Source organism: Ipomoea triloba, chromosome 12 (genome assembly GCF_003576645.1).
Source record: "Ipomoea triloba cultivar NCNSP0323 chromosome 12, ASM357664v1".
Lineage (NCBI taxonomy): Eukaryota > Viridiplantae > Streptophyta > Magnoliopsida > Solanales > Convolvulaceae > Ipomoea > Ipomoea triloba.
Window position 1 is genome coordinate 12,152,835 of NC_044927.1, and position 15,626 is coordinate 12,168,460.

At 36.5% G+C, this 15,626-nt stretch overlaps 2 protein-coding genes across 3 annotated transcripts; both read right to left on the bottom strand.

Moving 5' to 3' along the window:
* Window positions 1-1,292: 1,292 nt before the first annotated feature.
* LOC116000089 (probable pyruvate kinase, cytosolic isozyme) lies at window positions 1,293-3,723 on the bottom strand. Its single transcript, XM_031240108.1, has 2 exons — window positions 3,339-3,723; window positions 1,293-2,727 (listed from the first exon to the last, which is right to left on the bottom strand). The coding sequence occupies exons 1-2, from the start codon at window positions 3,699-3,701 to the stop codon at window positions 1,498-1,500; spliced, it is 1,593 nt and encodes a 530-aa protein (XP_031095968.1). The 5' UTR covers window positions 3,702-3,723; the 3' UTR covers window positions 1,293-1,497.
* A 3,712-nt stretch (window positions 3,724-7,435) lies between these two features.
* LOC115998234 lies at window positions 7,436-11,917 on the bottom strand. Of its 2 annotated transcripts, XR_004093854.1 has the most exons (8): window positions 11,656-11,917; window positions 11,293-11,422; window positions 11,152-11,202; window positions 10,982-11,033; window positions 10,011-10,069; window positions 8,900-8,945; window positions 7,889-8,194; window positions 7,436-7,658 (listed from the first exon to the last, which is right to left on the bottom strand). XR_004093854.1 is itself a non-coding variant. In XM_031237734.1 (7 exons), the coding sequence occupies exons 2-7, from the start codon at window positions 11,380-11,382 to the stop codon at window positions 8,058-8,060; spliced, it is 435 nt and encodes a 144-aa protein (XP_031093594.1). In that variant the 5' UTR covers window positions 11,383-11,422; window positions 11,656-11,917; the 3' UTR covers window positions 7,673-8,057. The 2 variants fall into 2 exon arrangements, 1 of the variants encoding a protein (XP_031093594.1); XM_031237734.1 differs by lacking the exon at window positions 7,436-7,658 and having other exon boundaries at window positions 7,673-8,194.
* Between the last annotated feature and the right edge of the window lie 3,709 nt (window positions 11,918-15,626).

A 15,626-nucleotide genomic window follows, 5' to 3' on the forward strand; every position in this document is an offset into this window, starting at 1 on the left:
CGAGTCTAACGGTCAGTGCTATTGTTACAATAATTAATACAATAAATGCCTTTTTCTCAAAAAAAAAAAATATATATACAATAAATGCCTTAACTCCCCGCCATTGTTCTAACCGTAGGTGCTATTGTTACAATAATGAATACAATAAATGCCTTAACTCCCAGCCATTGTTATTGGCTCCACTTTTCCCGCGTGGATCTGCCTCCGACAACAATCCACTCCATCATTGTTATTAACTCTTCTTTAATGGCTCATTAATGACCTGATCTTGGATTACTCAACGCCCTAAGTCATGTTTGGTCAACTACTTCTCCCGCTCGTCTTCGCCCACTAGACTCCTTTATCTTCTCGGCTCCGACTAATTGATTCCTCCATCCATTCGCTCGACGTCATCTGTCTGGTTCCTCCAACCACTCGTCCACAACTCCACATCATCCTGGTTCCTCCCTCCATTCGCCTCACATACTCGTCCAGCTACCCTTGAGGCCTTGATTGGTCTGACCACTTAAACTACGTACTCTGCACCACCCTTCACTGTCCTCCCAGACCGGCTCACTTTCTGCCACCTCCTTGACCCTACGCTTCCCCTTGTCTCTCTTGTCCGCATCGCTACTCTCCCGGTCTCCTTGGCTAGTATCCTATTAACACACCCTTGAATGCCTTGATAACAAATCATCCTCCCAAAAAAATAAATTACGACAATAAACAATGACTATTTCCAGAACACAAGAACATAAAAGAACAATGCACATTTCTAAAGAAAACGCAAAAAAAAAAACGATAATAGCGCACAAAAAATTAAAGAAAAAAAGAACTGGACAAATATGTCACGAATGCACAAATACATTTAACAAAAATGCACACTTCACGGATCAAAAACTCGACAGTAGGCCAGAATCATTAATGCCATACCCCAGAGCAAAAATACGTAATAAAATGGGAATAAAAAAAATAAAACCTGGACACAAAACCATGAATGGCCAAATCCTAAACGCAATACTACACGTCAGAAACAAAAGAATAACAAAACAAAACAAAAAAAAAAAAAAAAAAAAAAAAAAAAAAAAAAAAAAAAAAAAAAACAAACTTTAAAAAAAAATAAAAAAANAAAAAAAAAAAAAAAAAAAAAACAAACAAACAGGACAAACCTAGGAACTCCATAGCAACAAATGAGCTCAAAAGAAGCAAAGCTGCGAAAATAAACAAAACAAAAAAAAAAAAAACAAACTTTAAAAAAAAATAAAAAAATCATACACATTATAACAAAATTCATGGGTAATCCACACTTCTGATCTGAGAAATGTCCTCATTTAATCTTTAATCCGCTCCTATACTGAGAATTATGCCTTCCAAAAAAAGTTGAATTAATTAGAAACCAAACAAGTCCTTCATCATATCTAAATTTCCAATATTCTAAAGTAAATTCAAATTTTCTTTTCAAAAAAATCGATAAGCTCAGCTCTTTCTACCGTCGGTTAATTTCATCATTCTCGTCTTCTAGTTGATAGTCAGTACATTGATCACACCGTTTTCCGGCGAAGTCACCACCACGGTGTCACCGGCGTGGCAGAGCTGCTTTTCCTTTCCGTATCCAATGGCTGCCGCGGTCACCTCATCTTCTCCTCCTCCGTTGCCTTTCAATTCCGAGATCGAAACCGGCAGAATTCCCCGGTATATGAGCCCATGCCCGGCCGGAGCATCGTCGCCGATCAATGCCGACAGAATCGGCATACTAGGTCTATACTTAGCTAACAATTTGGCAGCGTTGCCGTCCTTGCTGAGGACCAAAACCATCGCCGCTTTAGCGGAATTCGCCGTCTGTACGGCGGCGCAGGCCAGGCTTTCCAGCGGATTCATCGGCAACGGCGAATTCTCCAAAGCTTTCTTGAAAATCTGGGCGTAATCGAGGCACTTCTCGGCTTCCAAGCAGATCTTGGCCATGGTTCTAACGGCCTCCTCAGCGTAATCCCCCGCGGCGGTCTCACCGCTGAGCATGACGCAATCAGTGCCGTCGATCACCGCATTGGCAACGTCAGTAGCCTCAGCTCTAGTGGGGCGCGGGCATTTGATCATTGATTCCAGCATCTGCGTGGCCGTCACCACCGCCTTACCCAGCGCGTTGCACTTACGTATCATAACCTTCTGCGCAACAAATATCTTCTCGATCGGAATTTCCATCCCCAAATCGCCCCTAGCCACCATGAAAGCATCGGAACTCGCCAAGATCTCCTCCAAATTACAAACTCCTTCTTCATTCTCAACCTTAGACATCAACACAATATTCTTCGCATTCTCGGGGCCTAGGAGCTCCCTAACCATCACAACATCAGACCCTTTACGCACAAAAGACAACGCAATAATATCAACCTTATTAGGCACACCCCATCCCAGGATATCCTTCTTGTCTTTCGCGGTCAGCGTGGGAAGATCGACGACCACGCCGGGGAGATTCACGTTCTTCCGTTCACCCAACACAGCGCTGTTCTCGCAGCGACACCGCACTAGGCCGGAGTCCTTGTCGCAGTTCAAGACGGTTAGTGTGAGGGTGCCGTCGGAGCAGAGGATGGTGCTTCCCGGAGAAACGTCAGTGGCGAGTTTATGATAGGAGATAGAGATGAGGGTGTCGTCACCATCAACGGTATAGTCTGTGGTTAGGGTAATTTCTTGGCCTTTCTTCAGTTGGATTGGCTTCCCATCTTTCAGGAACCCTGTTCTTATCTCTGGACCCTGCATTGCATGCCATTAATTAATTGTTTGTTTTTTTTGCTATAAAATTATATTAATATTAATTAGGTGTCGATTGATTATAATAATGCATATAATTAACAAAGTAACAAGGTGTGGGAGTTCGAATCTCACTGTAAATATTAAAATATAGCAAAAATTTGTGTGAGACCGTTGGGTCGGGTCAAGATGTAGATGTAACACTTATATGCACAAATATTATATTTATATTCTCAAATGTAATACTAATCAGGAATAAAATTTTTATTACTAAGGAAAAATACAATACTTTTACATTTCGATTTAAAAGTATTATATTTGCTTATAAGGGCACTTGTCAACATTACCTATTATGAAAAATATATTACTTTTTCTCTTATTGATTAGTGTTATGTTTGAGCATATAAGTATGACATTTGCACATATAAGTATGATATTTGCATGGTGCTTTGACCCGATCCGACCCATCTTACCCGAGTGTGACCCTTAAAATATATATGTGATTTGAATCCCATATACTAAATGGAAAGGTCTGAATTGGATCTCTAATATCTGGACGGTTACAGTGACTCGATCACCAAGTAACAAACAATAAAAAGTAGATACGTACGTACCTTAGTATCCAACATGACGGCGCAAGGAATACCAGTATTTTTGATGGCAAGTCGGAGGTTATCTAGGGTTTCCTGGTGGTATTCATGGGAACCATGGGAGAAGTTGAAGCGAGCGACGCTCATGCCGGCATTCAGGAGTTTCCCGATCATCTCCACTGATCGCGACGCGGGGCCCAGCGTGCAAACGATCTTGGTCTTAGGAATCTGATTCCCCCCATCCTCTTCTTGTTTAAGTATATCCGCCGCCGCCGTTTGATGGAAAACATCCTCGGCCGGCGAAAACTTTCTTTTTCCGAGATAGGTGCTGGTGTTCTCTTTGGTGAGAAGGGACCGTGAGGAACCCAAAGAGGCAGTGGAAGGCATTGTATAGATGTTACGTTGGTTGGGAATTGGAATCTAAGAGGGGGTGGGCGGCTAAGAAGTTAGAGTAGAAGGGGTGTATTTATAAGTGAAGTTACCTAGCTACTTATAATTCCTAGAAGGAAATAATTAAGGAATAGGGAATAGTGAAGGGCAGCATGCGCATGCAAAGAAAGGGGCTCTAGGGAAAACATTATCGGAGCTCCCAATTAGTATAATGCTTCAATGTTTCTTAGGTTTTTATTCACTTTTTCATACACACATGTTGTTTGGTAGGTCGAAGAGGACCACCCATTATGACATGAACCATTATCCACACAACTGGGTGAATTATAAATAAAAATTATATTTTTAATATACTAAAAATACATTATTTTTTATATAAAATACTACTGAAAATACATTATTATATATATATATTATAAAATAATGTACCTTCATTACAAAAATAATTTACTTTTAATATAATAAAAATGTATCTAGTCCACACAATAATTTGCCTGACCTCATACCTAGGCAATAGTTTGGGCTAGACTTCCTAAAGGCATCAAAGTTTAGTCCAAGATAAAGATAGTGTTTGTAAGGTATTTTGACCATGATTATAGAAATTTGGAATAAGGGTCAAATAGGCCACTGAACTACACACCAAAATGCAATTAGGTCATCGAACTCAAAAACAATGCAATTGGGTCCCTGAACTACACAAAATCATGCAATTTGATCCAAAATGACTTGTTTTACCTGCTTTGCCGGTTACCAATTTTAAAAATAATATTTTAAAATAATTTTTAAATATAATAATTAATTAAAATTAAAATATATTTAAAAAAAAAAAACAATTCCGGCCAAAGACGATTCATCTCCGGCCGGAATTGTTTTAATTTTTTTTAAATTTTTTTAAATTTTAATTAATTATTTTATTTAAAATTATTTTAAAATATTATTTTTAAAACTGGTAACCGGCAAAGCAGGTAAAAACAAGTCATTTTGGATCAAATTGCATGATTTTGTGTAGTTCAGGGACCCAATTGCATTATTTTTGAGTTCGATGACCTTATTGCATTTTAGTGTGTAGTTCAGTGGCCTATTTGACCCTTATTCCTAGAAATTTTGTTTTATTTGGAAAAAATTATGTTTAAGTGTTCTATATATTTATTTATTTTTTTGAAAAATCATGTATAAAACAGATATTACCTTTGTAAAGAATAATGAGTGTTTAAAAAAAAAGTTTCTTATATTTAAAGAAGTTTGGTACTATTTATAAAAAGTCTATATTTACTTAAAAGGCAAAAACTTGTGTGAGGCCGTCTTACCGTGAGACAGTTCGGGTCGGATCGAGTCAACGTGAAAATGTGGTACTTATACATACAAATGTCATACTTATATATGCTCAAATATAATACTAATCAGGATTAAAATTTTTGTTACTTATAATGAATAAAGCTCTACTTGGTAAGCAAGTTTGTAGACTAGTTACTATGCCTTAGCTTCATCTCTTGTTGCTCGTGTCTATAAGGCATGTTACTACACGAAATGTTCTTTTTTTTTTTTATGCAAAAGAGGGTAGCAATCCCTCTTATATTTGGAAGGGTATGCCGGCAGAGTATTGACAATGGCAGTGACACTGTAATTGGTTTGGATCCTTGGTTGCCTGAGGATGAGAATCCATACGTTCAGACAGAATTGCATGAATGTGTGAAGCTCCCGTCTCTTCTTTACTAAACGAGCAAGGTACGGGGTGGGATGTGGATTCTGTAAAGGATATTTTTAACCAACCTGATCCTAATCTGATTTTGAACATTCCTCTCAGCATACGGAAGCCGTGAGATCAGTGGGTCTGAAATTGGAGCCAAAAGGGAGACTATACGGTTAAAAGTTGCTATAAATCCCTTACCATGGTGGTTGCCGATGGTCGACCTTAGCATAGGATTTGGAACTTACATATTCCGCCGAAGGTGAAGAATTTCTATTGGCAATTTGCCTCTTCATATCTTCCAACCAGGGATGCCTTAATATCGAAGCATGTTGCATGTTCATTAATATGTCACATGTGCAGGGAAGAGGATGAAACAGCCACGCATTTGTTTGCTAACTGTCGTGAAGTGATCCATGTGTGGGCAGTGTTAGGAATGCCGATCTCACCAGGTTTTGCTGCCACTAATGTTAGTGAGTGGTTTTTTAACGTCCTTAGTGTCTTACATGATGATTTGCTCACTAAGTTTGCAATGGTTTGTTGGGGTTTGTGGAACAACAGAAATGACAGTGTATGAAAGGGTCTTACCTTTGATCTAAATACAACTATTCAAAGGGCCCTTGAATTTCTGGAGAATTGGAGATTTGCGAATGATGACCACCACCAGGCTGCTGCATGTGCATTTCAAACTCAATGGGCTAAGACGTCGCCAGGAAGAATTAAATTGAACACAGATGTTGCTATTAGCACAAGAATGTGTGTAAGCTAGGGAATTACATGGTCAAAGAAACCGAGGCTATAAGTCTTCGGGAAACTCTTATTTAGCTAAAGGACACGGGTATGGGAAACGTTGATGTTGAAATGGATTCCCATGTTGTTTATCATGCTATTAGAACCCCCTCTTTTAACTCTGCTTTTGGTTATTTACTAGATGATATTAGAGAATTAGCATATGAGATTGACGATATTGAGTTCTTTTTTATAAAGCGATCTGCAAATTGTGCCACCCACACTGTTGCTAGGGAGACCTTTTCTGAGTCAGGTTGCGGGAAATGGCTTGACATTCCCCCATCTTTTCTGGTTGACATTCTTGGACGTGATTTAATGCACTAATCCTTTATTCTCAAAAATAATAATAATAATAATAATACTTTTTTAAAGGAAAATATAATACTTTTACATTTCGATTTAAAAGTACTGTTGCAAAAATCCCCGCCCAGGCGTTCCTAGACCGAGGCGAATTGCTCCCTAGGCGTCCGCCTAGGTGGCCGGCCACCTAGAGCCTAACTCGGTTGACTGGGCCGAGTTGGCAGCCGACTAGGCCGTATTTGACTGAATTAACTTGCCCAACTCGGCAGAGTTAGCCGAGTTAACTCGAGCGAGTCAACCTCGTTAATTTTATTATTATATTTATATATGTTTAAATTTATTTATTTATGTAAGTAAGAGAAGTAAGAGACATATATATAATATATAATATATATATAATATATGAAATACACCCACACACATGAATTATTTTTTTGTTTTTATATGTCGCCGCCTAGGTACCGCCTAGGCGCCGCCTAGACCGCATAGGCATTAGTCTACCGCCCGACTAACGCCTAGCGCCTACCTCAATCATGTTTAAAAGTATTACATTTTTCCTCAAAAGTATTATATTTTTCCTTTTAAGGGAAACATTACTTATTATAGAAAATGTAATACTTTTGATGAAAAATATAATACTTTTACATCAAAATACAAAATTATTATGGAGTACTATACATTTTTCTTCAAAAATATTACATTTTTCCTTATAAGTGACAAAATTTATATTCCTAATTAGTATTACATTTGAGCATATAAGTATGACATTTGTGTATATAAGTATGACATTTGCATGTTAGTTCAACCCGATCCGATCCGTCTCACGAATCTTGGTCTCACACAAGTGTGACCCTTACTTAAAATGCTCTTGTATAACAAGAACAAGAACAACAACAATAATAATAATAATAATAATTCGCAAGTTGGCAACACACACTAGTTAGCAGTCTTGAGATACACAAGAACTAAAGAATTTTGTATTTAAAAAAAAATGAGATTCGGAAGAGGTTCTATACCAAGGGGAATGAAGAACCTTGTTTCTTCGTCGCTCACTATATTCCAAAGAAAGTAAAAGATATCATTAACAAACACAAGCATTTGCATCATTATATTCAAAGCGTGCAAATGAAGCATTAATCAATGCAGTGCACCCTCCATCCAGCCATTGCTTACCCAACCTGATCGAACAAAAGAATAAAGATGCTGAATAAATTAATTAGCATTTCAGACTGAAGCAGTTGAGTTCAGTCAATGCACTCTAAACACCACCCAAAAAATCACATGCCTATTAAATCACAACAATAGCTTCAAACCTGTGGTTGCAATTTACATTTACACATAACTTGCAGGTCCCATAAAAGCATCACTATGCACTTTTTTTGACTGCAAAACACAAAAAGAATAATACCTAAAACAAAATTAGGTACCAATATAAAGTGTCCTGCGAGCTCGGTACACCACCTAAATGGGGCAGAGGTCATCTGATGCAATGGAAACCCTATAGCTGACTGCATTGATAGTGGGCAAGATTCTCAGGAGACTGATGTGCCAAAAAGTCCTTTGCCTATCACTCACAGTCAATGTTTTAGAGTGGAGGATGGTCGGGACTTGTTAATCTTCTCGTCCTGCGAGGATGGAGGCTGTAACGTGGAAGATGAGATGGCAGCATGGTATGAAGATGATGCAAGTTGTGCAAGTGCTGGAACAGCACCACCTGTAGGCAGGTTTATTACCAATGTACATCAAGTCAGATAGGGAACATTGAAGTGGACAGTGGAAACGTAAAGACTAGTGCTGGGCTGACTTCAGTCAAAGTCAATATTTTTTAATGAGGCTAAAATTCAAGTTTGTCATATTTCATCTTAATTCCAAAGGATGAGAAAGGCAATAGTTTAGGCCAATGCAGTTTTATAATGATATTATTATACAAATAAATATTTACCCCATATCTTTTTTATATACAAAAGGCTAAAGACTGCCAGCTTGCAAGCTTTTGGTCCAAACCTTAACTAGTTCAAATTTGATGATAGTATGATGCAAGCAAATGCAACAGTGGATCAGTTTTGTGGTCCTCAAAATGAAGTAGATGTCTTTGGAATCTCAGCAGTCCTGGGGGAATGTTACTTGAGTTCTACAGTGTTTGAGGAAAAATATACAGAGGAGTCCAACATTCATGTCAGAGTCCAAAGGAGGCTTTAACTTCGAATCTAGTGTCAATGAAAATGTTCTTTTTAACATAAACCCCTCATTTTATTTATTTACTTTTGCCTTTACTTATAGTACCCATCCCCACCAAACAAATCCATGTGACTGAGGGATTTGATTAAATAGGAATAAATTTAACTCAATATAAGACGTTTAGGAAATGTAAACAAGCCAACTACTAAAACTTGCAATTGTGGAAAAAGCAACTTATTACCTGCCAATCCTGCACATGCCGATGAGAAAACAATAACAGGTGGAGCCTGCAACCACGAAATAATGCATCAGAAGAATTCTTCGACTGTACCAAAAGAATCACAGGGAAGCAAAGATGAACTTTAAATTATACTAGAACAGAAAGTTAAAAATAAAAACAAAGAAACCTAGAACAGAAAGTTAAAAACAAAAACAAAGAAAACTTGACTAAGTCTTCGTTCCCACAGCAGGAAATGAACCATATTTGATATTCCTACCAAAAAGTAATTGAGGGTTATTATTAATGGAGCCCATATCTTGCCAACACAAATACCCTTCCCCCCCCCCCCCCCCCCCCCCCACAGACACTCAACATAAAGATTATCACTCCCAGAGGATAACAATGTTTCCCCAGGCAATGGAGGGCAAGAAATGACAGCACGTCAGAATGCAGGGAGAGAAACTGTGCTATATGTCAAGTCAGAAAGAGGTGAAAAAAATCAAGGTTATCAAGGCGGACTTTTTAGGCGAGATGCCGTCGACCGCCTAGGCGTTGCCTAGGCGATGAGTAATATATATATTCAGATTTACACCAATTAATATTAAATGTCAAATGCCATATTAATATTCCTTGAAACTTGTATTGCATTGGGCAACCCAAAAGTTCATTGAGACTTGTTCCTTGAGACTTGCACTATATTGGGCAGCTCAAGAGTCCTTTCTTTTTCTTTTTTTCTTTTTGAGTCCTTCTTTCTATGTATGTATATATATACACACAGAGGCATAGAAAAATCAGACTACATATGTACAGGGAAAATATAGAATATCCAGCTTTCAACCTCTAAACTGGGATCGGAGGTAAAAGTCAGTGCTTGGGCTAGGTTTAGGGAGCAGCGGCGACACCACGAAAAGAAGTCCGGTCGCCATCGGAGGGCTCACGCGCCGTCACGCGCCACCATCTCCGAACTGCTCCGCCGTCACGCGCCGGCGCGTGCGGTTGTTTCCGGCGACTTCGCCGGCCGTTTTGTTCTAGGCGAGGCGAGCAGATTAGGCGGTCGTTGTCGACCGCCCAGACGCCTAGGCGACGCCTTGATAACACTGAAAAAAATAACTGGCAGACTGAAAAAGTTTACCCCAACAAGGAAATGTAACCACATTGGGCCTTTAATCCATCTTCGAACAATAGGCATCACTGGAAGGTCATAAAAAGATGAGATAAAAACATTAAAAATCAGTGTAAAATTCATAATCCTTATTAGTAGAGAATAGAGATGAAGATTGTATAGAAACCACAATCCTTCAAGTAGAACACAGAAGATGTGTGATATTCAGATATTCAAATAAATATTCTTAGATAAAGAGATATGGTCCAAAAGAAATTCATAATAAGAGCATCAACCACACAACTCAAAATATTTTCTAACAATTTGGTGATCCAAAAGAATTTGATACATTCAACAGTGTAAACACATCCTCAATTCTGCACAAAATACTATGGAGCTATAATCCGGTAATCCCAGCTCACCATGAAACCAATATAACTATAAAGTTTTGGCTAGAAACCTACAACTTAATTTTAAATATAGAGTTGCAAATACATAGCTCAAAGCATACTCTAAAGAGATGCCTAAAATAACCAGTAAAGCCAATGTATAGTGGGGAGTATATCCCACATCAAGGTTTGCCAGAATTTTCCTCAAACCAATTGTAGAACTACAAGGAAATTTTCATTGTATTGCATTTAAATTTACATAAATCAAGCATACTCAATTTTGCCCTGCCCTCATTCTCTAACTAGTTATTTTATTGCTTATAATAAAAGTAGGTCCCTGTTTCCTACTTGAATCAACTATAAGTGACAATACTAATAACGATACTTTAATAGTTTAATGATAACATATATCCTGATCACCTTTTGCTTCTTATGTGTCTAGGATCAATTTTTGTTACCTTGACAACTGAATTCACATAACATCCATCAGATCATATACAACCAATAAAATTAACAAATTGGAAAATGATGTTTAATAACACCTAAGTGATCACTGTAGTCATAAGCTAGATGAAGATAGTAACAACAAAGTTACATGGTGAGCATCATTACCATGGTTGAAGCCATAAAATGCACTTGTTGTGCCGCCAACAGCAGTACCAATCTAGCTCATCCCAGTACAATAAAATCATAACATAAACAAAAAGAAAAAAAAAAATTAATCAAATAAGAGATATAAACTAGGGCTGTATACACGCATGTATATAATGGTAAATTAGTACCATAGAAAAGCTGTCTCTGATCAAAGGTGGAACTGTCCACTCGCTAGTCTCCTGACAGATTATCAGAATACTACATCAAAATTTCATGAAAAATTTATGCTGCAAAAGGAATAAATGAAGAGAAATTTTGCAAGAATTTACCATTTCATTGGAAAGAGGACCAGCGCAATGGGAACATCTCATGCTACTCTTAGAGCTAGGGTTTGATTGCATCATTGTCTTCTTCTCCATTCACTCATCCACGGGCAAGACGCATATGATTCTACAGAAACTGAGAATTTCTCCGTAACAATTAGCAAGGTCGAAAAACCAATTGACATTTCGACCGTACAAAAATTTACAATCTGATAAAATCACAGAAATATTACAAATATTTCTCTGACTGGGGACGGCTGCTCTCCAAAAAGTGTTTGATCAACTAAAGCATAGAAAATCTGATAGAAGTAAAACTCTACAAATGTTTATAACTGCAGTTTTAACAATTTCAAGTCCTGAATAACAAACCTGTCGCTGTAATTCTGTTGCAGCAAGCCAGCAAACATAAGCCTTGGGCAGAGAGACCGTAGACGAGGGAGAAGTGTCGAGGGACTGAGGGGCAGTGAGCTGTGAGCGTGAGGCAATGAGGGGCAGAGTCGTAGAGACCGGAGAACCGTCGTACGTCGTCTGTAAGCGGTGGAATGGTGGAATGGTGGAATGGAGAAGCAGACGCGGAGAAGCAGACGCGCAGAAGCCAGAAGCGAGGGAATGAATGGATTAGGGGATTTAGGGCTATGCTATTTTGTGTTTTCTATTTTGGAGTAACTAAAAGTTTGAAAAGTTATAATGTAGAAGTTGAAAAGACCAAATTGTCATTTTGGTCTACTGACTATAAGGCCTTCCCCAATAAGGGGATCTTTCACATTTTTTAAGAAAAGTAGGTTGAGGTGGAAGGGAGAGAAGGAAGAGAGAGAGTGTCAGCATACCTTGCAGGAGGAAGAGATTTTGGAACAGTAATGTAGTCCCATTGGATGAAGAAGTGAGGCGCAGTTGGGCGGGCGCTTGCAGTTTTTCTTCCACCTCATTTTCTCTTTCCTAATCACGCTCACAAAATCTCCTCAAAATCTACACCAAATTTCTAACTATTGGAGAAGGCCTAAGGGTTCTCTTAATTGCAGTGTACGATTTTTAAAAGTGTTAATTGCATACCCTGACTATTCAATTTTTGTCAATTTTGGTCACTCCGGCCAATTTACCGGTCAAATTCGCCGGAAAATCCTAAAACCTAAAATAATGAGGGTATTTTAGTCATTTCACATCTTTTTCCTTCTTCTCCGGCGAATCCCTCCTTTCTTCTTCTTTTCCGGCGAACCAAAATGACTTTTCCGACGGACCACTGATGTAGCTGTTGTGGTCTCGTCGGGGATAAGGTCACTGGTGACCAAAGGCCGTTGGGTGCAGGAACTTGTTTAGTATACCTTGGCCTGCATTTATAGCCGACGATAGCATTTACTTCATCAATGGAGTTCTCCACCTTCGAGCTGAGCTAACTATTCGACCCAACGACGTACTCGGAGACTAACAAAATGCATCGTCTGACTACCGTAATTTCTTTCCTTTTTCCTATTGACTTCAAACACAGGACAGGTGCGGAGCTTTACATATAGTGACTTTTAATGGTTTTAAACTAAAATTTCTAATGCAGAGCTCTACCGTAACAAAATGCAGAGCTTTCCTTCTAATGGTGACTTTTAAAAAGCCATAAAGCTAAAATTTTCCTTAGGATTTTGGTTATACAGTGACTGGTTGATGTATAGTGCCGGAGAAGAAGAACATACATGTGAAATTACTAAAATACCCTTCATTATTTTAGGGTTTAGGAAATTCCGGCGAATTTGACCGGCAATTGCCTGAGTGACCAAAATTGACAAAAATTTAATAGTCAGGGTATGCAATTAACACTTTTTAAAGTTGTGGATTGCAATTAAGATGACCCCTATAGTCAGTGGACCAAAATGACAATTTGCTCAGTTGAAAATTAAAGAGTTGTTGAGTTGTTATGCTTAAAAGTGTTTGGTAAAATTAGTTTTTTGATAAAATGATAAATGTAAAAAAACTAAAAAAGGATATTTTCATAAAATTTAAATAGTTTTAAATTTAAATAGGTTTGTTTAGTGGTGAGCAACCGACTGACCAAAAAAAACAAATAACCAACCATGGATTTTGACTGTCATAACCGACCGGAACTGACCGAATGAAATACTGTAACTGACCGTTGGTTTTGATCGGTTACCAAATAACTGAAAGTACACATATATTCAACAATTAATACATATGCTATTATATATTTATATATCAATCTAGCAGAATGAGTTAAAATATTCATTTACCTACTTAACAATAAATATTAACAGTAAATACTAAATATATTAACTAAATAACATATTAACAATCTACACTTATAATAAGAGCCAATAATGTTAGACCCCTAACTGGAACTAAAAAAATGTTGGTGTAATAGTCTGCTATAACATATTGTACTTTGTGTTCTTCTTATTGTGCAACCTCCAATTAAATTCCTAATATATCCTAATCTTTTATAATTTTACCAAATTCTTTCTGTTAAATATAACGGAAGTTTATAATTTTACCAAATTCTTTCTGTTAAATATAACGGAAGTTTAACATTAAATTCTTTAGGCAATGTTAAATATAACGGAAGTTTAACATTAAATTCTTTAGGCAATTTGTTTCTTTATTGCAGTTTTCAAACAAATTGGCAATATTCTATAATACAATTCAGTATAGATTACTAACTTAAAATTAGAATATTGAAGTCTTAATAGGATTCTATAATACAATTTTGTATAGATTCCTAACTAAACCATTATTTTACCCAAAACAACAGTATATAAACCCCTCCCCTTCTCACTGGTATTCACCCAAAACTAAACCTAACATATTTTGCAACACACCATCTACTTGACATTTTATAGGTATGATTGTCAAAATATTATCATGCTAATTCTATTATTTGTATTTGTACTCATAATGATTACAGTTTAAAAAAAATCAATAATGGTACACTCATTAATTAGTATAACGTCAATATCGTTATGTAAATATATCTATTGTATAATCTGTTCATCTATACTTGTATCCTTGTATGTAATGTTGTAGTTCTCATTATATTCCTCTATAATCTACACATTTTAGTTACTCCTAACTCCCTAATCTATCATAAACTTAATTGATATTGACACAAAAACTATGGGCTGGAGTTGTACAGTTCATGTCATTAAGAAAAACGAACCAAAAAACGTTATTGGAACGCCTGAGAAAAAGTATATGCTCATCGTACTTGAGGATCAAACAGTAAGTAAATAGTAAAAAACTTCTCCTTTTTATTATTATTATTATTATTATTATTATTATTATTATTATATTTTTATCATTATTAGTATTATTATTATTATGAAGATGCTCTCATTCACCACCAACATCATTGTAAATGCTATATCTAAATGCAAGGAACTCATGTTCAATCAATAGTGTTTGATAATGACATTAGAACGTATGATATCACTTTACAAACCAACAAATGGTACATCATCTCAAATGTCATTGTCAAACATGTCCGGACGAACTATAAAGTACTTGATCACAAATACAATTACACATGGATTTTAAATGGTCGGACCGGTGTCCAAACAAGTGACAATGATGACATGTCATTTGCTCCCATTTAAGTGGTTTATTTGTTTCTACTTACTTTAGTTGCAATAGGTATTTACAATTTCGTTATGTTTTATTAAAATATATAAGCATCTAGACTATTTCTTTGATTTTTATTAATTTAGCATTTTTTTCCTCTCTCATTATTATATGACTACTTTAACTAATTAAGAAACACTAATTTAAAAATACGCATTTGACATTGGTTTAATCGCGCAACGCGCGTGTGATAACTAGTAAATCAATAAATATTAACTATGTTGACACAGAAAATTTGAACCCGACAAATAGACCGATAAAATTATTATTAGGCTTAATTCTAAAATTAATGAGTTGTGGATACAAATTATTATATATCACCACCATACATAAATTTTGAAATTTAAATATTTTTTTCAATAGTGCTTCCAAACAGATTGTTGTGCTTATGTGAAATACTTACTATTATTCAAAATGGTCAATGTTGTATTTATAGAGTTCTCAAACACGCCAAATACGTAGGGATCCGTGGTTTGCACATGATGTTCATTGTTTGTGCTCTTGTTTTCTGCATTGTGAAAGACCATTAACAAAATTATCTATCGATGTTTGTCATACATATTAAACAAAAAAACACATAGGAACTATAAAAAAACTCTATATCTAAAATAAGCAAGCATGATATATTATACTTATAAAAAAAATTATATATTTTGCACACATTATCTTATAAAATTATATGAAATATTTTTCACACATTGTATTATAAAATTTTAGACTATATA

Bases quoted from the DNA above. Each gene is read 5' to 3' on its own strand.
- LOC116000089 (XM_031240108.1), bottom strand. From the start codon at position 3,701: ATGCCTTCCACTGCCTCTTTGGGTTCCTCACGGTCCCTTCTCACCAAA. The intron at 2,728-3,338 runs GTACGTACGTAT...CATGCAATGCAG, and splicing joins CCGTCATGTTGGATACTAAG to GGTCCAGAGATAAGAACAGG.
- LOC115998234 (XM_031237734.1), bottom strand. From the start codon at position 11,382: ATGGAGAAGAAGACAATGATGCAATCAAACCCTAGCTCTAAGAGTAGC. The intron at 11,203-11,292 runs GTAAATTCTTGC...ATAATCTGTCAG, and splicing joins GTCCTCTTTCCAATGAAATG to GAGACTAGCGAGTGGACAGT. The intron at 8,946-10,010 runs GTAAACTTTTTC...TCGTGGTTGCAG, and splicing joins GGTTACATTTCCTTGTTGGG to GCTCCACCTGTTATTGTTTT.